Source organism: Dufourea novaeangliae, unplaced genomic scaffold, assembly GCF_001272555.1.
Source record: "Dufourea novaeangliae isolate 0120121106 unplaced genomic scaffold, ASM127255v1 scaffold8, whole genome shotgun sequence".
NCBI lineage: Eukaryota > Metazoa > Arthropoda > Insecta > Hymenoptera > Halictidae > Dufourea > Dufourea novaeangliae.
Window position 1 is genome coordinate 2,037,842 of NW_015373923.1, and position 21,653 is coordinate 2,059,494.

General features: G+C 39.9%; 3 protein-coding genes across 8 annotated transcripts in view; 1 reads left to right on the forward strand and 2 right to left on the reverse strand.

Moving 5' to 3' along the window:
- The window catches only part of LOC107194697 (tubulin polyglutamylase TTLL5), a 34,914-nt gene extending 27,839 nt beyond the window's left edge, over nt 1-7,075 (reverse strand). The window contains exon 1 of one of the 2 annotated variants that reach the window (XM_015584357.1): nt 7,002-7,075. The gene's annotated coding sequence lies outside the window, so the exon portion shown is untranslated. Of the gene's footprint in view, nt 1-2,728; nt 2,768-7,001 lie in introns of those variants that run through there. The other variant, XM_015584358.1, reaches the window with a different exon arrangement.
- A 458-nt stretch (nt 7,076-7,533) lies between these two features.
- LOC107194541 (molybdopterin synthase catalytic subunit) lies at nt 7,534-9,434 on the reverse strand. The gene is made up of 8 exons (XM_015584183.1): nt 9,422-9,434; nt 9,263-9,363; nt 8,898-9,201; nt 8,357-8,612; nt 8,158-8,243; nt 7,846-8,093; nt 7,715-7,768; nt 7,534-7,605 (listed from the first exon to the last, which is right to left on the reverse strand). Exons 1-8 carry the CDS (start codon nt 9,432-9,434, stop codon nt 7,534-7,536), a joined length of 1,134 nt encoding a protein of 377 aa, XP_015439669.1.
- Nucleotides 9,435-11,288: 1,854 nt separating this feature from the next.
- LOC107195008 (RNA-binding protein Nova-1) lies at nt 11,289-21,591 on the forward strand. Of its 5 annotated transcripts, XM_015584756.1 has the most exons (6): nt 13,349-13,807; nt 15,385-15,531; nt 15,582-15,757; nt 15,865-16,216; nt 16,326-16,780; nt 20,711-21,591. In XM_015584756.1, exons 1-6 carry the CDS (start codon nt 13,690-13,692, stop codon nt 20,735-20,737), a joined length of 1,275 nt encoding a protein of 424 aa, XP_015440242.1. In that variant the 5' UTR covers nt 13,349-13,689; the 3' UTR covers nt 20,738-21,591. The 5 variants fall into 5 exon arrangements, with proteins under 5 accessions (XP_015440239.1, XP_015440242.1, XP_015440237.1 ...); XM_015584753.1 differs by lacking the exons at nt 13,349-13,807; nt 20,711-21,591 and adding an exon at nt 11,289-11,423 and having other exon boundaries at nt 16,326-17,405; XM_015584751.1 differs by lacking the exon at nt 20,711-21,591 and having other exon boundaries at nt 16,326-17,405.
- Nucleotides 21,592-21,653: the final 62 nt, after the last annotated feature.

The window sequence follows — 21,653 nt, forward strand, 5'->3', positions numbered from 1 at the left end:
CCACCGTGCTAGGTGATCCGCTAATAATCACACGACTGGCTTAATTCGAGCCAATTACCCGGCAAATATACCATAAAAAAATGGAACGGGATGACAAGTAGGTGGGGACAACTCTCGAAACGAAAAAGCCTATTTTATTTTTTTTCTCTGTTTTGTCACACGCGCGAAGAGACCTCGTCGTCGCGGATTAAATCCGAAACGAGATCGGATCGTGTCGCGAATGCTCTCTGGGTCGAAGGGGGAAGCAGACGAAAAAAGAAAAAGAACAAGAAGAGGTTAGGTTTCGTGTTCTCGTGCAGTCTGATACCGGTCTATTCAATTAAGTGAATTGTTAGCGGCGCAAAGGAGGCCGATTAATGGGAGTTGTTAGCCTCTGTTTTCGACGGGTAATTAAAATCAAACTTCCACCACCACCCCCTCCCCTTTACCGAATAGGCGGGACACGCGATCGTCCGAACCGGCGAGAATCCTCGATCGATTCTCATTACGCAAACGGTAACAAGTTCCGGTGAAATATTCGCGGGTACACCGGTTCGCCGACCCGCCGTTTCCTGTTCTATGATCATTTACATATGGCTATACACCATGTATACAATCTCGGTAATGGTCACGGTTTATCGGACGAGCATACATACATGGATTTCCATATTACCCCGCGCCAAAACCACCGATAATATTTCATGTGCAATTTGCGAATCTTCCGGCGTGCAACAACGCTGTGGGTCCCGCAAGAATAGGGATTTCTTAACGATAACGAACATAAACCGTTACGAACCATCAGTTTATTACGACGCAACAACAAAACGAATGGAATATACTTTCAGACACGAAACCCGCAAAATAGAATGACTCTACGATCATTCTTCGCCATAATTCACTGAAATTTGTCATTTTCGGAAATTCAATTACAATTTCGCGCACACCGAGTATACGCGCGATCGCCGAACACACGTTCGATCACAGAGAACACCCAACGATTTGGCTGGCGTGGAGACTGCGGTGGATTTTAGCCTGCAGTGTTTCCGTCGTATTTAGACCGAATAAAAATCGTTTTGCGTAACGCCAAAATACCAAAAAGATGCAGTAAGCAGATTAAAATACCATTGCATTTTCCTACCGCTGCAGCCCTAAAGTTCCGTACTCTCACGTCCCGTCGTGTCCTCGTTGATTTCCTGCCTCCCTATTAATACCCCCCGTTTCCCATCCCCCGAATAGCCTCACGCCCCAATAAATTCGAGTTCACGAAGATTTCAGCGGCGCCTTTCGGCGGACAAAATAAACACACGGGGGATGCGGAAAGTGTAGGTCGAACGTGTGCACGGGGGTTCCAGGGGATCGATCGAGGGGCGTGACCCAAAAATTCCACCAAGAAAACTGAGGGCTGGACGACGCGTGTGTTTAAACGCCGCGGAAAAGAGCGTAATTAGTAGGTACGAGAGGCGTGCAATTAAACACAAGAAGGCGACGCGGCCGGTAACGACGCGCTACAAAATGGGACTCGTCGAGAGAACCAACCCAGGGGAAAATTTGTCTTTTCCGTTGACGGCTTGGAAAACTTGCGTCATTTCGTTGCGCCGGCAAATGAAACACTTTTGAGCAACGCATATATAGTGTTTTCTGGGGCGTACGACAGTCGCGATAACTGCGCGCGTCACCGACACTCTGTCGACGCACAGTCAACGAGGGAAGCGTTCCTGGAGTCTTAACTTGCCTAGTAAAAGTCATTTCACCGGAACACGAGACGGTAGAATTATTATGGTATTGTAAAGTTCTTTGTGCAACGTTCTCTGTGCATCAATGATCACGAAATAGAACACCTTCGTCGGTTATAATTACATGCACCGAAAATACTCGCGGATGGATTAACACGAACATCACTGGGACAGGCCACAGGTGCCCGTCGAGGATATCAACATTAATTCGACCAGTAAACGGCAGGCAGGCGATATTAAATCAACATTAGAGCGGATCGTCGGGCTCTGTAAATGCGGCCGGCCGACCGGAACGGCTGCTTCGCGATTCACAAGAGATCAAACGGTCGATCATTTCCGGCACGATAACGATATACTCCCTGTGAAAAGGCCCGGTGTGTTGTTACTGGATTAGAAGGCACGGCCCGATACAAAGAACGTCCGATCCGGCTACCAGCGAGTCTATCGTCGGTGTACGAGTTTCCATTATCCGAATCGATTGATTTTTTACAGTACAATCGGAACAGACGGGACAGGAAGGCTTTTACACTTTCGAAATTGGAGAATGATTGAGCTATTATAGGTTCTAAACGACGAAGACATTATCAGACACTCTAATCGACAAACGACGTCGATTTACGTTGATTTAATGTAAATTCTGTGCTTCTTTTATATTCAGTCATGCCTTGACTATAAGTAGATTCTACACGAACATCAGGATTCGTCCTTACGGTATGTAAATTTTTCTGTAAAGGAATTCTATGTCGGCGTGGTTTTCAATATGTTATTAACGCGAACAGTTTATGCAGAACTATTCGATCACACGCGTGAAATCACGCGGAAAAAAAGAAACTCTCCTTGACTAATCCCGAACGATTCTTCCCACGGAAACTCCATACTCGCCCCGATCGAATCTCATTTCACTAAATGTAGACTACTGTTCTAAACCGATCGCCCGGTACTTATCGACCGTAATCGCCGATAAAGTAATTACTGAAATCTACGCGAATAAAATAGAGAGAAACGTGCCCTCCTACCTTTTGCTCGTCTACGTCCGGTACACCTTTCGCGATCGGGGTTCACTTAACTATCGATCACCGCGTGAAACACACACGGACCCGCAACCGAAGAGAAACAGAGCCGACCGCTTTCGAGCTTGCGAAGTTATCTATGCAAATGGCGGCGGTGGATCTCCTGATCGTGGCGGCCGCCAACGATCACGGCAACCGAGCCACGATATAGACATAATCCTCCCACTCGTGAACGAGACCACCGCCAACAGGTATTTCCGATAGCTTCCTTCGTCGAATAACAAACCGCCCTGTAAACGTGAACCGTGTAAACGGTCTTTGCCGGACAGGTGCCCCTCCCCCTCCTTCGTTTGGACACCGACTGGGCCCGGATGTGACAAACGGTACCTGTCACGTTACATCATCGAATCGACGGATGCGTTCGTCGTCCAATGCTTCTCACGGTGAACAATTAACTGTACACCGTGACGATCCCGCTCGATCGAACACAGTTTCTGTCACATTTCCGATTTTGGGCGCACGACTCGTACCGACGTCTTCATCGTGTATGCTACCTCGATGTTAAGGCCCATTTATACACATCCGATCCGTGTCCCGGGTCCGAATTAGTTATCGTATTTTTATATCTAACAGTTTATACAGGGTATAACAAAAATGTTGGAGGACACTGAAATGGGAGACTCGTGAGGTGATTTGAAACAAATTTTTCCTTAGCGAAAATCTTATCCGAGTCTGTTAACGAGATATTAACGAAAAACACCGACCAATGAGAGCGCGAATCTGTCGATCGACTTCCCGCGGTAACGTTGGCTACCAATCGCAGCGCTTAACAGGGTTTTTCGTTAATATCTCGTTAACAAAGCCTCGGATAACATTTTTGCTAAGGAAAAACTTGTTTCAAATCACCTCACGAGTCTTTCATTTCCGGGTTCTCCGACATTTTTGTTACACTTTGTAATCCATCCGTGGCACCGACAGATCCCAATCGCCCGGATCGGACACGGAACGGACACGGATGTGTGTAAACGGGCCTTTAGACTCTCTATTCGAAGGCATCTATAAAAGTTACCAGGCGGACACTCGATGTTACGAGTGACTTTGTTTAATTGGAGGTACACCATTCAGGGGATAAGATAGTTCAGGTAGGTTGGGATAATAAATTAGATTATATTCCGTAAGGCTACAACCTTGAAGTCTTCCCGACGAACTAGCTCGATATTATATATACAGACTATAGTGCTTGACAGAATTCAACTGCTAAGATGCAGTTTTTATGAGCCCGTCGATACGAACAGTTATTCCCGTTCGGGCAAGGCCGTTTAATATTCTGCCGTTGGTGGAAAACGGTCAATTAAATGAAACAATATCAACGTTCGTACGATTACGCCGTTCTGATCGTCGCACGATAATTACCTCTCATTATCCACGCTTCACAGATCCAATTAGGCGGGCTGGGAGCGAGTCTGCGCCAAGATTAAAGAAAAAGGCAAATTAACTCGTCGTCGGATGAGGAGAGGGGGGAGGGGACTACTTGTTACCCGTTTAACGCTCGGATCAACTACCAAGAGATCATCGAGGTACTTAGTACCCTCTGCACTTTCGTTCTATTATTGAAATTCTGTTTACATCAGCCTAGGTGGAACTCGTTACGCCACTAAGCGCGTTCTTGCATGTCGTAATTAGGAGAAATCATGTTAACCGTGATGCTCGTCGCGATTAGATTATACAATGGCGGCCAATTTGTACGGTGCAATCAGTTATATGTGGAGAAGCCACACACGAGGATCATTTGTTAAAGGAAGAAATACGTCGAAAATAAAATATTAACAAAACTTTATCGTAGACTTCAGATTTATTTTTCCGCGAGAAATTCTCCCTTCGTCGATTGTTCCACCGATAAACGGGACGTCCTGGTGTAAAAGAAAATATCCACAGCGATTACTGTTATTCATTAAACCACGCTGTACCATGACCCGTTCTTTTTTCACCGAACATTGTTTCTGAACAAAAAAGAAAAAAAGGAACGCTGAAGGACGTGAGTTACACGTTCGCAGTATCGCCACGTTCCTGTGTACACACGTGTTACCCGATTCGGTCTATCTATACCATGCAAAAGGTCAACGTACCCACGGAGTTCTATCGACAAAAGAAAGCCAGGGTTCCCTTTAAATTTTAGGTGAAGTTTAACGAGGTCTCCGGTTGCCTCGGGGGTATTTGAAAGGAACTGAACCACAAAAGACGTTGGAAATTTTCAAGAACTGATTCTGTACCAACAGAAGAGTGAAGAACCTTCCAGGAAGACGAAAATATTCACGGAAGCCAACGTGATCGGCAATGCAAATTTAAAAGGGTAAAATTATTCGCGCATACGAACTTAGACCCTGAAGTATAATTTCGGATGTCGTGCGAACGATGATCGTGTGAAATCGTTCGGATTTCCCGCGATAATACCTATCAGGATAGAATTTGTGGCAATCCACGGATAAAGCCCGAATTGTAATCCAATTGCTAGGACGAGATCGTTTCGTGACGCTTCGCTTCAATTAGAATCGATTAACCGCACGAACGGATCGCGATGTCTTTCCGTGCGCCGTGCATTCGCTGAGAAGTCACTGTCAGCTGGTCGAGGGAAAGACAAGGAAAGAGAAAGAATTAATCGCGCCACGTAACACCGTTTCGCGAAGGGTTTCCTCACGTGATCCATGAAACAGTTTAACGTTACACGGTAATTCGTTTTACGAGGGGAGCGAACGAAAAATTCGGTACGCCGCCGTTTAAACCTCGTGAAACTCGAGGTTTCACGCCGCTCGAATCGTGTCCTATTCTTTTCTTTTTTTCTTTCTTTCTGTTCTGGTAACGCCGCCGACACGATTTTCTCTTTTAACCATCGGCCGTTCGCTAATCAAGATAGAAATCACGCCGCCACGTATATATGCTTCCATAATCATATATCTTGCGCAGCAGGTGAAAGACGCGATTATTGGTGCACCGCATATGTGCATCGGGTTTACCTCGACTAGACTCGTTATCGCTTGTGTCGAACTTTTTGTTTTTTATTCGATAAGCTGACCAATTAAGGGACGAGGGGGGCTATATGAAACTCAAGCTCGACCCCTTATGAAGGTAGCCGCATAAAGAACTTCAGCGGCAACAACTGAATACACAATTTTAAGCGATGCGGCAGAAAGTTTAGGAAAGTATCCTTGAAACAAACAGGTCAACCGACATCTTTATTTCGGTTTGGTTCAGCGGTTCCCAGTCTGATCGCTGATGATCATAGAAGGGATTGATCGTATTTATTCGAGGGTAAATAAATTCCTAAATAAAGATAATGTTGCAATTGTTAAGGGAAGTATCCTATTTAGGCAGTTCTGAATCGAAGATCGAGTGCAATTGAGAACCACTGCTGCATATAAACATACCATTGAGTAACACGTTAAAAAGCAATCGTACGCACATCAATCAAAAAGAAACTAAAATAATCGTTATGTTTGTCGCTTCTATTTGCAGACAGATTACACTGGGAACTGCCTTCGCTTTTACTGCATGATGCAGTCTGCATCTCGTGTATGTATACAAACACGTGTCCTGTTTATTCTAATTGCCGACATTTACCTCTGTGTATTTTCAAAACTCAGTCTCTCTATCACCTGCTCATCCCACTCTGTCCTTTGTTTTATGAAAGCACAACGCAAACGTGACCGTTTATCCGCAGAATCGTTGGAATCGCTACGAAGTTCGCGATAGGAATGTGTCGCCGTGTTTCTCTAGCATTTAAGAAAACTACTAGAAGAAACCCATGCGCCAAGACGAAAATAGAATGCGTAAAAATAAACGATGCTTTCGGATGAGGATATCGAATGCATGTAAGCGGGCATCGCTGTCGAACATTTAAACGTACCCCCCCACAAACGTTACGAAAACAAGGGGATAATCCTGCGATACGAAAATCTCCAAGATGGCCAAAAGTAAAAAATTAATTGAAAAATAACTATAATCCTTTTTTATTCGAACCGGGGTTTGATTAAATGTCATGAGTTGTATTGACAAAATATATTTTTAAGACGAAATGAAAATGTCATGTTGAAACAATTTGACGGAAACAAAAACAATTCAAAAAAAGAGAGAGACTGTAAAACCGATCAAACGAAACGGTCCATCGAGCCAGCTGAGAGGAAAAAGGATGATGCTTGTCACCCTGGCAGACGACGTGCTGCCCGCGTGCTCGATAAACATAGCGAAACCGTTGTATTTAAAGAAACTTTTTAATAGTACTCACCAGCATTCGAAAGAACAATTAATTTTTGTCGAACTTCCGTACAAGTAAAACATCACTATCAACATCACTTTAATTTATAGCGGGATAAGGAGAAAACTTCGACGAACCGCGGCCATACCGTATGGCAGCACGACGAAGACTGCCTCTATCAACTGAAAGACGAACTAATATAAGTACATACCGGAACAAAAGTTTTGACCATGTCGTGGAAAGCGGAGCCCCACCCGCCCCACCTTTCATTGTTTGTATAATACCCCGGTGCTTGCATGATAAAAGCTCCATTTGTCGTTTCGTCCTCAATTTATAATATAATTTGTCGTAATAGTAATCCGTTATTGATTTATTAACAAAACAATATAATCCTATATAATGTAGTCTATTATATATTTTTTAACTTTAGACTATATGTATATCAAAGTAGGTATACTAAGAAAAGTGCAGATTAAAATTATATACTGTGTATTTTTAATGTGTGTTAAAAACAATTACAATATAATAGTATTGCATAGATCAATGACTAGTCCAATAGATGTTATTTTATTCTTTTGACATATTTATCTTCTAATTCATGCAGTTTGGAGTCAAGTTCTGCCATGGAGTATGTCTGAAATTTGTTTGTTGTACATTGAAATTCAATGTAAAAATAAAATCGGGTTATCTTAGTAGTTTCTAAACAAATGATAATTTAACAAAAAAATTCTTTTTGTACTTACTCTTTTCCTAAGTGGTTTGAAAGTTCCTTTGAGACTATTAATGTCCTCTGACTTCTGTTAATAAGTAAAATTGAAGAAATAAATATTCTGAAATAAATTAGAATTGCTTTCATACTTATTCAAAAGATTACCCAAAAATCTTTATATTCTGGAGATATGCCTTCTAAGTATAGTATTCGATCCTCAATAGTTTTGAGTCGTTCATAGACATCTTTGGGAACAGGTCGATTTATGCCAAGAATTCTTTCAGTGGTTGATATTCTGTCATCCAATACAGATGAACAATAATTGTTTCTTTGATTCATTCCTGACATGGTTGCTTTACGTAATATAGATTGATCAACTGTTTGTGGTCCCCATGCATTAAGCACCCTGTGTACTAAAGACATTTACATTTAAAATCTTCAATAGCAATAAATATAATTACAAATGCTTGATCTTACCTTTAACATGACTTTTAGAATCTTTTCGTCTAATAAGAATAGCATCTACTCTTGCACAAGAATCTTCATTTTCATCATTTTCTTCCCTACATGCAAAGAATTCGTCTCTATTAATGTTTTTCAAACAAGTGCCACTACTTGTTAAATACATTTACATACTCGAAATTTTCGTTGTTTTCAGCAATAATCATGAACCAACCTGTGGTAACAGAATTCTTGTACATTCACGATATTTACTTGTTGCCGTTTTCTTTCGATAAAAGATGTTATTCTGTGATTTAGTTCTTCATTTGTAGCACAAATTTGGACAAGATTTGGATCTATTTCAACATTAGACACTTCTTCCTCCTCTCCCTCACCTTCGCATACATCCGTACTTCCTAATACAGTTTCTTCAGTCTGATCTGACAGTGTAATCACATCTTCAGATACTTGTAGATGTTTTATATCATGAGCTGGTAAAAATAAGTATTTCATAAATGTGTATTGAGATATGATTCATTAAAATACAGAAAGATGGTAGCATAAAATGAGTAAACGGTGACAACGCTGCAAACATTTTATCAACAATTTATTAACATTCGTATATACTCTAAATATATAAAATTTGTTTGCTCTTTTCGACATCTTATATATTACAATATATTATTTAAACAAAGTATATATATTATTTTACAAACAAATCAGTACATTTAAATTCTTTTTAAAACAAAAACATAATGACAAGGAACATTATTTACTGTTGGACCAGGCACATTCTTGGTTTTCTTTCCATTGTGTTTCTTGTGTATCATATATTTCTTTTTTCCAAATAGGCACTGAAGATTTCAGTGCATTGATAGCGTATTCAATAGCTTTTAATGATTCTTCTCTATGAGGAGATGAAACAGCAATTATTACACTTGCTTTTGATACTGGTACTTCTCCTAGTCGATGATATATAACAATGTGATGAACATTCCACTGAGAACGAATTTTAGCACAAATGTTATTCATCTCCTTTAAAGCCATTGGTTCGTATGCTTCATACTCTAATTTTAAAACCTAAGGAAGCATATATATGTAGGTAATACAATTATATTTAAAACTTTAAACATATACATACTTTTTTGTTGTCAAAATTATCCCGAGTAATACCAATAAAATTAGATATAGCTCCACAATTTGGAGCAATTGCTAAATTAATTATTTCTTTAAAATGTAATTCTTCCAAATTATCATGTTTATTCGTCTTTGTGTACAGATATTTCTGTGTTTTTATAACTGCAATACTTCATTCACATAACAGGTATAACAAACCTCCACTAAGTGGTGGAATAATAGCAATTTCGTCCTTTTCCGAGAGTATGAGCGTAGCGTCCGAAGGAACAAATTCTTCGTTCACTGCCAAAATCAATGTGTCACGTATACTATCCAAATTGAAGCGATTAATTACTTTGTCCACTAAATCAGCATACAATAACTTTCGCGGAAGAGTAATTCTACATTCCTTTTTTCCCGTTAGTTCCCTTGCTTTAGCAAAAAATAGTACCTTCACTTGCGTTTCAACGACGCTGTCATCCATTACGAAGAGCCTGCGTGCAATAATAATGTAAGTTCGTGAAATACTTGGACATCTTTATCACAAGCATCATAAAATGTAAGATTATCAAGATGCCGCGTTACATAACTATATCTGTTATTATCGGAAGATTACTCTTATTTTAACTGAAACTTGAAATAAGGTTATGTTTTCCACGGTTAACTCGCCTGGTCAAAGTAGCTTCTACTCGGATTGAGAAGGCTTTGAACTTTCTTGTTGCAAAGTAATACGTATCTATAAAAATCAAACGATTTAAATACTTTATACGCAAAATACCTTATACATTTTCTAATCTTATCAACTTTCAGAAATATGTGCCATGTATATAGAATATTTGATTACGTGTGGAATATGTAAAGCCATTCACTTTTACGCGGGTAGGATATAAAATAATCAAACATATAATTACAAGAGAAGGCACAATCTTTTTATTATGTAAATTACATTATTCCTTTACCTATATTTTGCAAAAAATAAAACTATACGCCTATATGAAATGGGTTCCCGAAAACTTGATAGGCACTATATGTATAGATTGACTTGAAGTACCTTGTGTGATATTAAGGTCAAACGAGAAATGAGGTCAACGTAGCAAGGAATCGTACCGTTCCGCTTGCATAATATTCGATGTGCGGAAGTTAATGTATTTGTTGAATTGCTATGCATAATTGTACTTTAAGAAAATATGTTCGAATATGGAACTCTTGAAATCGCTGTAGATTTTGGAAAATAAGCAGTCATATCGTTCATATATGTATCTACATAAGAGCTAAGAAATATGGGAATCTAATCTTATGGGACTAGAGGTGAGAAATTTCAAAAGATGCACGACCCATGATTTTATGACTAATGCATTAACGACAGTATGTCGATGTGTCAGTATAGTAGTGGCCTTGGATAAGCATTTAAATGTATGCATCGTGCGTGCAGCACAATATGCGCTCACGCTTAAGTATAGATGGATAGCCTGCTAACCCGGAGTCTAAAAGAGTGCAAGGGATCTAGCTCGTTCACTCGAGTCGCTGTGGGACAAGGACAATATGTTAAAGGAACTTATATTCCTTTAACGGTTAGGTAACGCTCCTGAGAACCTATGTATCACAATCGGGAATCGCATCGTACGATAAACCGGTTAGGAATAGTTATATATATATTTATTTAGAGACTACCTCATCCAAGCGGTAGATACATGACGCAATAAGGGAAAAAAATTCCAAGATCGTTACTCAATCACTGCTAGCTTTCAAAAAACGAACGTTTCTGTAAATTTTTGTACTTAAGTTTTTAGATATTCTTGTATTAGGGGACAAATGCTTTCGTGTAAGAAGGAATGCAAAGAATGTAAGCAGGACGTATGTTGTGCACCCGTTCTCGCATAGGTATACCTCGTACAGAAGTTTGAAACGAGTCTAATCGGCAGCGAAGCACAGTGCACGTCATACGGGAGAGAAGTGCAATCGAGCGAGGTCGTGCGGTGATTATATATCGAGCAACGTCGGTAGCTCCCATCGCTCGAAAAATTCATGACAGCATACGTGTTACATGCACCTATACTAATGGTTCAGAGAGACAACCGTGAGATTCCAACACAGAAACGGCAGTCGGTGCATTCGCGTTTCCAGTTTCAACGAACACGAGGTCCTGAGCAAGAAGTGACACGGGATGGATAAATCTGTTCATGCAGGTGAGACGAAGACCTCGATAGAATAGATGCAGTGTTCGCACGTGTTCGAACGTGGTTTATATTATCAGGTGAACGTTTAATAGCACTCAGGAGCCACCTCGTGGCTTAAAGACAACCTTTCGGGAGGGAAGAGCCCGCGCTATTCACAAATTGTCGCTGTTGTCGGTTTGACGACGAGTTGCATTCAACGTCTAACAAGTAACAGCATTGCGACACGCGCCTGTTGACTGAATGCTTCTTTGTGTATGTATATAATATCGTCCTCCGCTCCCAAGATTTGTACGACTGTTTGTAAAACGAAATAAATTTTTATCTACGCCATTACGTATCGCCTGACATCACTGCAACTTCGGACTTTACTCTACTCGATAGTGAATCTCTGTTACGGTTAAGAAGAAAAAATACGGTGTATTTTTGGAAAGTAGATTCTTATGTTGAAATTATACATTTCCCGTCGTGTACTTCTAATACATCAGTCACATGTGCGCGTAATCGATAATAGAAAACAATACGTGCACACTTCACCGATGACTACATTCCTTCTGTTGTAAAAAATTGTAAAAAAAAACATGTATTGTGCTGTAAGACACCGAGCTTGATCGTGCACATCGATAGGGCAATAATTACTGCCAATCTTCTTCGTTTACGTGAGCCTGCATTCTCTAACACGGGTAAACTATAATAAATTCGCTTAAACTACTAGCTCGAATTTTTTTTACCAATAATCACATTTCTAATCTCATGATTGATTACCAATTAAAAATGTTTACGTAATTTAAACTGTGCATACCTATACAAATATTCAGACAGGATAAGTATTTTGACGATTGTCACATACAAATAAAAATGGGTATGTTTCTTGCGGTGTCGAAAGATAATGAATCATGATTTCTCATCATTTACGGTTGACCGATACTGTGACCAATAGTACATTAAATTTCGGAGATAAACTAATGTCGCTTTTAGAACGGAACTTCGTCATGACAGTCGACAATTACTTATCTGTGTTAGAATAGTGAACACATAGATGTTATTAAACGAAGTTGCCATAACGCGTAGCCACACGATCTGATAAAAAGATAATCTAAATATCAGACTCGATACGCATCCCTATTATTCTACATTTCGAATAAACGCGAGAAAATCAAAGACATCTTCTATTCGTTTACACATGAGCCATGATGTCATACCGCAGTGCGCACCAACGACAACGAGATTAACGGCCTTGGCGGGGAAAATAGTTTTTACAGCGCACTCAGTTTTCTCTCGTACACGAATACTGTTCAACAGAGTAATAAACCATGCACGTTAACTTAAATTTTATACATAAATGTATTTATCGGTTATGCGCAGCATACGGCAGTAATTCACGAGCGTAACTGTGCGGTGGTTAGCAGTAAAATCAATCGATAGAGTAATTCGTCGATCCAACTTCGTTGAACAAAAGATTAATCGAAAGGTCCCTAATCGAAATGCGATCGTTGAATCGTTAATCGGAAAATACATATCTATTGAATCGGTTAGGTACGATTACGAAAGCGATGCAGCGATACCAATAAATTATATAATATAGAACGCCGAATTCTCGATCGCAAGGACAAAGTAGATCGATGAATAGAAATCTGCCTGAATCGTTAACCAACACCGTCTAATAAGCAAATCATTGATCAAATTCAAACATTCTCGTTCGAACACGAAAAATATAGACGAATCAATGGATTGAGGGTCCCAAGGTAAGGCACCCCTGGTGTAGGTCGAACGTTACGTCCCTGGTGCACGGGCCCGTGAGGGCTGGTGGGAAAGAGAGAGGTCGACTGGTGATCGGAACCAATAGAAGCGAGAGTAAGACAGAGTGAGCGAGAGAGGAACGCGAGGGCCGAGGCACACACCATCGAGTATCAACCAGCTGGTTGGCAAGGGAGCCGCGAGCAGTCGCCAGTGAGACGCGGCACCCCGCGAGACAGCGTCGTCCGTCGTTTGTTCGTCCGTACGTGCGTACGTACGTCCGTGGTCGGTCTCCCTTCCTTCCGCCAGAAACCAGCTATCGTGGTCGTGCGTACGTTCGTTCGTTCGATCGTTCGTTCGGTCCGTGAGTGGTGCGTCTCCTCCGCCTGCCTCTGCTTCTTTGGACGACACTTGCCCCCGGTCGCGGCCATCGTCTCCGTGTGTGTTGACCAAGTATACACACACACATATATATATATATATATATCTCCCTTCATCTCTCCCGTTTCACTCTTGTGTGTGCGCGAACGAACGAGCCAAGATGGCCGCCGACTCAGGAATGGAGACGTGTCCCTCCCCGGAGATTGCAGACTCCAGGAAGCGGCCGCTCGATTGCGACACGGAAAATGGCGCGACGAAGAGGTCACATTACGGATCAGGTATTTTGATCGTGCATTGTCAGTGGTTTTTCTTTACTATCCATGAAACATTCCTCTATGGTACCTTCATCCATCCGTTCCCCCCAATATACATATTCCACGTATATACATATTCACCGATAAAAAGGCATATACAGTGATTTTCTCTATCCCCCTTCCTACTCTGTCCTTTGACTCTGTCCTATATCTGTCCTCTGTTTCCACTTGTCTTGTTGGTGCTGCTGCTGTTGACACAGCGCTCGCTCGCTAGCTAGGCCGTTCCCTTTCGTTTCCCACTTCTCGAACGGCTGGCGAACGCGAACACGGTGCACCGCACAGCGGTTCGCGCATCCTCTCGTGCCACGTCTCCTTCTCTTTTCCTCTGCCTCTCGTGTCTCCCCTTTTGCCTCAATCTGTTCGTTATCTGGCCCAGTCTGATATCTGGTGACCGCGAACTTTATATACGCGGCACCTATAACGGTGTACTCTTTCTTTTATTCTTTTGATTTTTCTTTTGTTTTGTTTTAATACATTGACGTTCGTTTCGGTTCCTCGTCAACGTCATCATCGTCGTCGCCTTCCCTTCCCCCTCTTCCTCCTTGTCATCATCGTCATCGTCAACATCGTCCTCTTTCTCCTCTTCGTCTTCCTCGTTCCTCGCTGTCATCGTGGCGAACGTTGTCGTCCGTTGTTCCTGCGTGGGCGGTCGTGCCTTTGTGAACGTTGTTAATGGAGAATCGCTGCTGCGGCGGTGGCTGTCGATCACGCTCAGTGACTCTGCAATTTCGTCCCTATCGTTTAATCGGACTACTAGCATCGCGACAAGAAACGTCGGAAGTGGTTCTACATCGTGTTTGATCCGTACGCGTAACCTGTACGCTTTTCTCTGTCCGTCGTCGTTGTCACCGCATTATTTTGCTGTAGCCCAGTGCCACCATACTCGTCGCGAAAACTTTTATACAGAGGAGCGCGTTCGTTGCTACCCGTTTCGAGCAACGGTTTCTAGGATGTGGCGTATCGGTGAGTTGTCAGCCAGGCAAGCACACCGTTCCGCTACCGAGGTTGCGGGTCAAGGTCGACGCGAAGCGAGCGAGCGCACAGGGCTTCCATCTGTCAAACAGCTGTTTGCCCTCGATGCAGAAGAAACTTTGTGCAGTTCCGCGTTATGCTCGCGTTATCCTTCGTTCGTCAATTATACGGTGATCTATCCAGACCCGTGTCAGTGCTTTCGTTGCTCCTGATTTGCTCGGCTCGCGTGCCTCTCGCTGCGCGAGACTCCGCATGTTTTTCGATTTTCGTGAAGTGGTTTTCCCTTTTTGGAGCACTTGACGATGTAACTTCATACACGATGTATTTTTCATTGAATAAAAATGTGGAATGTTTGAACACACCTCTGCAGCCTTACTGTATACCTAATCTTTGTAGTGGTTTTCTGGCCCCTGTGTTAAGCAGTTTTCTTTTAACAAGTGAATCAGTAAAAGTATTTTGAGTGGTTCGGTTGAATGATAAAAAGTATCAAATGGGCTTAAATGCTATATTCCCACATACATTCTGTATCTTCTTGTGTAATAATTCCTGTGTACATTGATGCTTTATAGGAGGAGATGGAACATATCACCTCAAAGTATTGGTTCCTGGTGTGGCTGCAGGAGCTATTATTGGAAAAGGTGGGGATACAATTGCCCAATTACAGAAAGACACAGGAGCCAGAGTTAAAATGTCCAAGTCTCATGACTTTTATCCAGGTAAGTTGAAAAGACACATGTTATTGCTATGGAAGTTAAGTATAATATAGATCCTGTATCTTTCACAGGAACCACAGAACGGATATGCTTGATAACGGGAAGTTTGGAAGCTATAATGTCAGTCATGGACTTCATTATGGATAAAATCCGCGAGAAACCAGATCTCACGTCAAAAACAACAGTTGACTTTGAATCTGGTAAAACCACAGCAGAGAGAGACAAGCAGGTACACCCATACTCTATCTCTCTTTTTGCATACATGTATTTTATACACTCTTGTTGTGTTGATTGATTCCATTTAGCAATGACCTAGTTTTATTATGTGTTTTCCAGGTAAAAATTTTAGTGCCGAACAGCACTGCGGGAATGATAATAGGTAAAGCTGGAAATTATATTAAACAAATTAAAGAAGACTCCGGCTCTTATGTTCAAATAAGTCAAAAAGCAAAAGATGTATCTTTACAAGAAAGATGTATAACTGTAATTGGAGAAAAAGAGAATAATCGTAGCGCGTTAATGATGATATTAGCAAAAGTGGCAGACGATCCACAAAGTGGTGTATGCCCCAATGTTAGTTATGCTGATGTAAGTGGTCCTGTAGCTAATTACAATCCGACAGGCAGTCCTTATGCTCAAGCCCCGACAAGTACTCCCACGTATACTTCTACAGCCAGCATTAATACAGGTGAGATTCCAATAATTTAAAATAACTAATTCTTGTTTATCGAAAGACGAACGCGATTGCGCTAATAAGTAAACTTTATTATCACAACATCGGTAATTTTTGTTTACAGTAAGCCTTTTGAACGGTGCTGGTCTCAGTTTGAACTTGAACTTAGGAGCTGCAATAACAGCGGGTACAGCACCTGTGACAACGCAGTTGTTAGAACACATAAAGTTAAATTTACGGACGTCAGGTTTTTTGGAGCCTGCTGCAACCGAAATTTTGTCCGCTATCGCGACTCTTGCTAAGTATAACATCCTTGGAATGGGTATTGGGATGCCATCCAGTATGAGTTACCTTGGAAATCCCATGGATACTACCACAACGGCGAATGGCTCGAACAATAACGGCGGTGTATTTGGGCCAATTGGAACGGTTCCTGCTCTTGGATCTACGTCTCCTACACCACGCAATACACTTGACAGATATGAGTCGTTCGATCCGTTCAGACAAAACAACACAGCCGCCAGTGCTATTCATCTAAACAACAATTCGTTTGGCCTGGGCACTAACCAGTTATCACTTGTAAGTAAGAGTCCTACACAGGTAGACGCCAACAGCAAGGAGACCAAGAAAGTAGACATAGAAATTGCAGAGGTTATAGTGGGAGCTATTCTGGGACCCGGTGGTCGTGCCCTCATTGAGATTCAGCACCTAAGTGGCGCCAACATACAAATCTCTAAGAAGGGCACGTTCGCCCCTGGTACCAGGAACCGCATAGTGACTATCACGGGTTATCCTAACGCAATCGAGAGTGCTAAATATTTTATTGAGCAGAGGATCAGTGAAGAGGAGGCAAAACGAGCACGTCAGAATGCCCTCGCCAGTATGATCCATTGATTTCAAGTACAGCACTTTTGTTCATCCCCATTATTGAGCTCCGTTATTCACCTCTTCGCATCTTGAGATGATGCCCCGCGGTAGCTCTCTTCTCCCTTCTTTAAACACTCGTCCACCACCACCTACCACCCGTTGTCATCTATCGCTACATCACTATAGCGCTTGCATTCTCACATCACTGTTCATGCATCCATCATGGCTCGTCAACATTTATCTATCTTTTAAGATTATTACGATATATGAATATTATATGTTATATGATAACTACTACAATTGTTCTGTGATACACCACGTTACGGGGCTTTATCACGAATAACACACACGTACCACATCAGAGTCACATAATATATCTAGTTGTATGGTATAGCATATTGAAAGATGGCATGAGAAAAATCTATTGTTACATTAGATACAAAATGGCACAATTCGGCCATATAATATTGTTCTTGGAAGATTGAGTCGGAGATGTTAGAGATACGGATAATTGTTTCGTTTGTGAAAAATCAATTTTTTTTTTGTATAGGAGCATAATCTTACTCAGACACTCTCTTAGTTACAAGGTCATACAGAACTCACAATTGAATGACTTCAATCCGAGGAATTAGTACATCAATGAGTATCCCGTAAGTCTGTATACATTCATTTTTACAAAAAACAAAAAAGGATTCCGCGAATTATTGTATTGAACTGTTCCTTGAACTATGAAATGATTAGGCTGTTTAAGCGACCTTACTCTTGCTTAACGTACTATTCGAACGGGTTTCATAAGTACAGAGTAACACCTTGGCAAAACCAAAGATCTTACATATATGAAGCAGAAATAACTTGGCTGGAAGATGAATATACATATAAAGGGAGATCTATTCTACGTATAAACATATATTTATATATTTACAACGCTGGCTGGTCCAGCTAAATGAGTAACATAATACATTATTGCCAAGTTTTATTCTCAATCCCAAAGCCTTTATTTCTCAAAAAACTTCATCCATCTATATCTTATAGCGTTTAGATTAATCTGCACAGAAATATATTAGCATCGAGTCTCATTCTTTCTAACATATTGACCTAGAAATGTGGAGAACTTATTCTGCTAGGATGCTAGGCGAAAAACTACTCGATTCGTTTGAAGATGGTTCTCGAGTATAAAATGGTTTCGGTGCGGTTATAACACGATACTGTAGATACACTTCGTACATTAAAACATTTTGTCTAATTATTTTTAGTTTCAAGGTATATCAGTTGAATACAATTCGAATATAATACAGTTTTACATTCGTTGACGCTTTTGCCAAAACAAAAGCTGTGACATAGACCCCTGTTTTCGTCATTCCTTTATGTTATAGTTGAAAGAATACAGTTTTTATTATCACGTTGAAAAATTTTTATATATATATATATATATATATAAATATTATGTGTGTGTGTTTTCAATAGTTTAATCATCAAGTATCTTTCTTCCTAAAAACGTATTCGTTGTTCTGTTCTTTTTCCAAAATGTTTTACAACAGTTTTAGTAATATATAGATGTTGTTATTAATGGAACATAAGAGAAGAAATATTTGGTTCATCCGGTAAATATTTCTTTTCTGTGCAATGATTAAGTACCTTAAGTGGAGCACGAAGGTTGAGATTATTTTATTACACACATTTACTATTACATAAAGTCTATGCCATACATCTGGCTGGATGTCATGGCAAGGATGTCATACATCCTTGGGTTCTGTATGATGCTGCTTTATATGGGATTCTATTTAAGCAAACCAAATCTTTTGACAATTGCACTTTGACATGGAATCAAAGCGTTAGGATAGAGAATGGATTTTTAGATAGAAAACTTGTTTATGTTGGTAATCGTCGATACGGATACAGCTTTTACTCCATTGCTAGATGAGGAGGATTTACCATCTATTAATAACAGACGTTTCAAATCATTGTTTTTGTTGGGGGGTAGGTATTAGGAAGGTGTGATATAAGGGATAGGCGGTAATCAATAATGGGTTTAGTTAAAATAACTGAAAACGTTAGCTGTAGCGTCAAATGAAATATATAAGTGTACATGAGTACAATTCATAGCTGGAGGCGCTGGCTCACCGCTCTTTAAAATAATAACTTGTATATTTATAAATATCACATAACATGAGTAATAATAATATATTACACAGAGAGAGAGAAGAGTAAAAAATATAATATGTAGTTCTATATGTGTATATATATACACATGGAATGGAATGATATTATAAACATTGTTGACAAAATATTTTTACGTCCGTGAACGTAAAACACGGTTTTAAGTTTATTCATAAATTCTATGTGAACTATTATCAATTAAATTTCATTGTGTTGCCCAAATGCATTGAAAAGTCACAGATTATACGAGATATGCAGATGCAGGCTAATTAATTAGGTTGCAGTAGATAGATCTATTCGAGAATTTTTTTAATAGAATCATGTTATGAGTGTCGCATATTATAATTAACTTAATTTGTAAATTGATTTAATCTGATAGCCGTTGCGTTATTAATCCTAATGGCAGCATAATATTTCTCTACTTTAATTACGTACAATAATTTTGTCACCAATTACTCGAATCATCACATTAGGTCAAGATTATTTGCCATTGTCTTATCGCCACTTTCTTTCTATTTCTACTTTATAACTCGCAATCCTTGGCTGCCCTGATGGGGGCAGTTGTGTTCCCGATAATTTTGAGTAGGCCAATACTTACCAAAAGATTTTGTATCTCGTTCATTTGTTCATCGATTCCGTATTCATGTCGTTTGTTAAGCTCATGAATACTTCTACTAGTGTACCTAAAATCTAGTATTTCGCTAAATTTGTTCATTACGAGAGTCGATTGAAAAGAGGCAGAAAAACAAAGCATTATATTCATTTTCGCTGGAATTTTTACGTACATCGTGCTTGTCAACAAGTAACACATCAATCTTATTCAACAATTAGATTTTTATCTCATAACATTTTTCTTAAGTCTTTCCTTCTTTCTATCGCTTTATAAGCGACAAAAGAAAAATGTTCATGTTTCATTATATGTAAAGATTATATTTCATTCTCTCGATTACGATATCTAGTATATAATATACGGATTAACATTTTTGCAATCGCCTCGTTAGAACCACACAATGTTTCTAATATTATCATCTTCATCGTAGAATCATTCTCGCAATCTCTTCTTTTTTTTTTTGTTTTTTTCTTATTTCATTTCCTTTATAATCGAAAATCAAAGCCCATCGCATCCTTGAATTCAACTCGATCAGAGTATAAATATCGGATTGTAACCGTGCACATTGATAAACGAGCAAAAACGAAAAATAATGCTATATCTTGCAAATTGAAAAATCTCTATGCCAAACAACTTGTAGGTAGCACACGATAATTAGTACTAGGTTACGGGGTTTTCTTTCTCAGTAAACACATTCCTTTAGTAGAACAGATTATACGTATAAGACTAGCTGTGATGGAGTTGAGGGGGAGAGGGATATGTTCATCAGCTGCCAGTACGTGGAAAAAAAAAAAGAAAAAAAAAATACACAACAACAAAAAATTGCCACGACACATTTTTGACAGTATGTAAAATTCGAGAATTTATTTGCGCAGGAGAAGAAACTCGATGGCATACGATAGTTCGCCGACGAGGGAAAGCCAAGAAATGTGGATGCTTTTATTTTCGCATGATCCGACAGTGATATATGAAACGTGTGTTGAAAAAGAGAAAAATGTGCAAACGCAAAGAAACAAAAAAAAAGAGAAAAAGAAATGAAAAAATTTATAGCTTCGTGCGCGCTGATATCCATAACGATCCGATTGCCTATTCAGGACCGATTAAAAAAACATGGGGAAAACGCCTACGGTTCTCCTTGCGCTCGCGCGGTAACATCTAAGAAGAGTTTACCATGTGTGTACAAGCCATAGGAATCAGCCAGTCTAAACATAAGTATATTCCTTTAACAGTTTATACGTCTGTACGATATTACTTATCATAAATGAACAAAGCAAAGAAACAGTGTACGATACGTGTTGATAAGTGTTCGTCCGTTACAAAATGAATGGTCGATTAGACGAGTTGTTCCTTCTTTTGTTTTTTTGTTTTTTGTTTTGTCTTTTTTTTTTTTTTTTTTTTTTTTTTTTTTTTTTGGTTTATCGTTCAGACACTAGATCGCAGTCGCAAACAAGACAACCACCAATTTACAGTCTGTCCGTAGAAGTCTATGCGTTTCATATTTTTGAGTTCGATACTAATTGTCACGCGGTTGAACGATCTCCGTATTTTACACCGATAAAAGATTTAATAGAAAACACGAATAGAAACAGATTAAACATTTGAACAGAAGACACACGAAAATACCTCTCTGTGCAAGTGGCAAAAGCAGTATTGGTTGGCCAGTCAATGTTACCTACGAGTTGTTTTACACGAGAGGGTGCACTGTTAGACTAATTAAGCCAAGACACATTTAGAAAAAGGATCTTATTTCATACGACGCTTGTGTGTGTGTTCTTTATTTTTTTTTTATTTTTTTTTTTTTTTTTTTTTTTTTTTTTT

Excerpts from the sequence above, each read along its gene's own strand:
- LOC107194541 (XM_015584183.1), bottom strand. Across the intron at positions 9,202-9,262 it reads ATAATTTTGACAACAAAAAA|GTTTTAAAATTAGAGTATGA; the intron begins GTATGTATATGT and ends ATGCTTCCTTAG. Across the intron at positions 8,094-8,157 it reads TTCTAAAAGTCATGTTAAAG|TACACAGGGTGCTTAATGCA; the intron begins GTAAGATCAAGC and ends AAATGTCTTTAG.
- LOC107195008 (XM_015584751.1), top strand. The coding sequence starts at position 13,690 with ATGGCCGCCGACTCAGGAATGGAGACGTGTCCCTCCCCGGAGATTGCA. Across the intron at positions 13,808-15,384 it reads GAGGTCACATTACGGATCAG|GAGGAGATGGAACATATCAC; the intron begins GTATTTTGATCG and ends GATGCTTTATAG. Across the intron at positions 15,758-15,864 it reads CAGCAGAGAGAGACAAGCAG|GTAAAAATTTTAGTGCCGAA; the intron begins GTACACCCATAC and ends TGTGTTTTCCAG.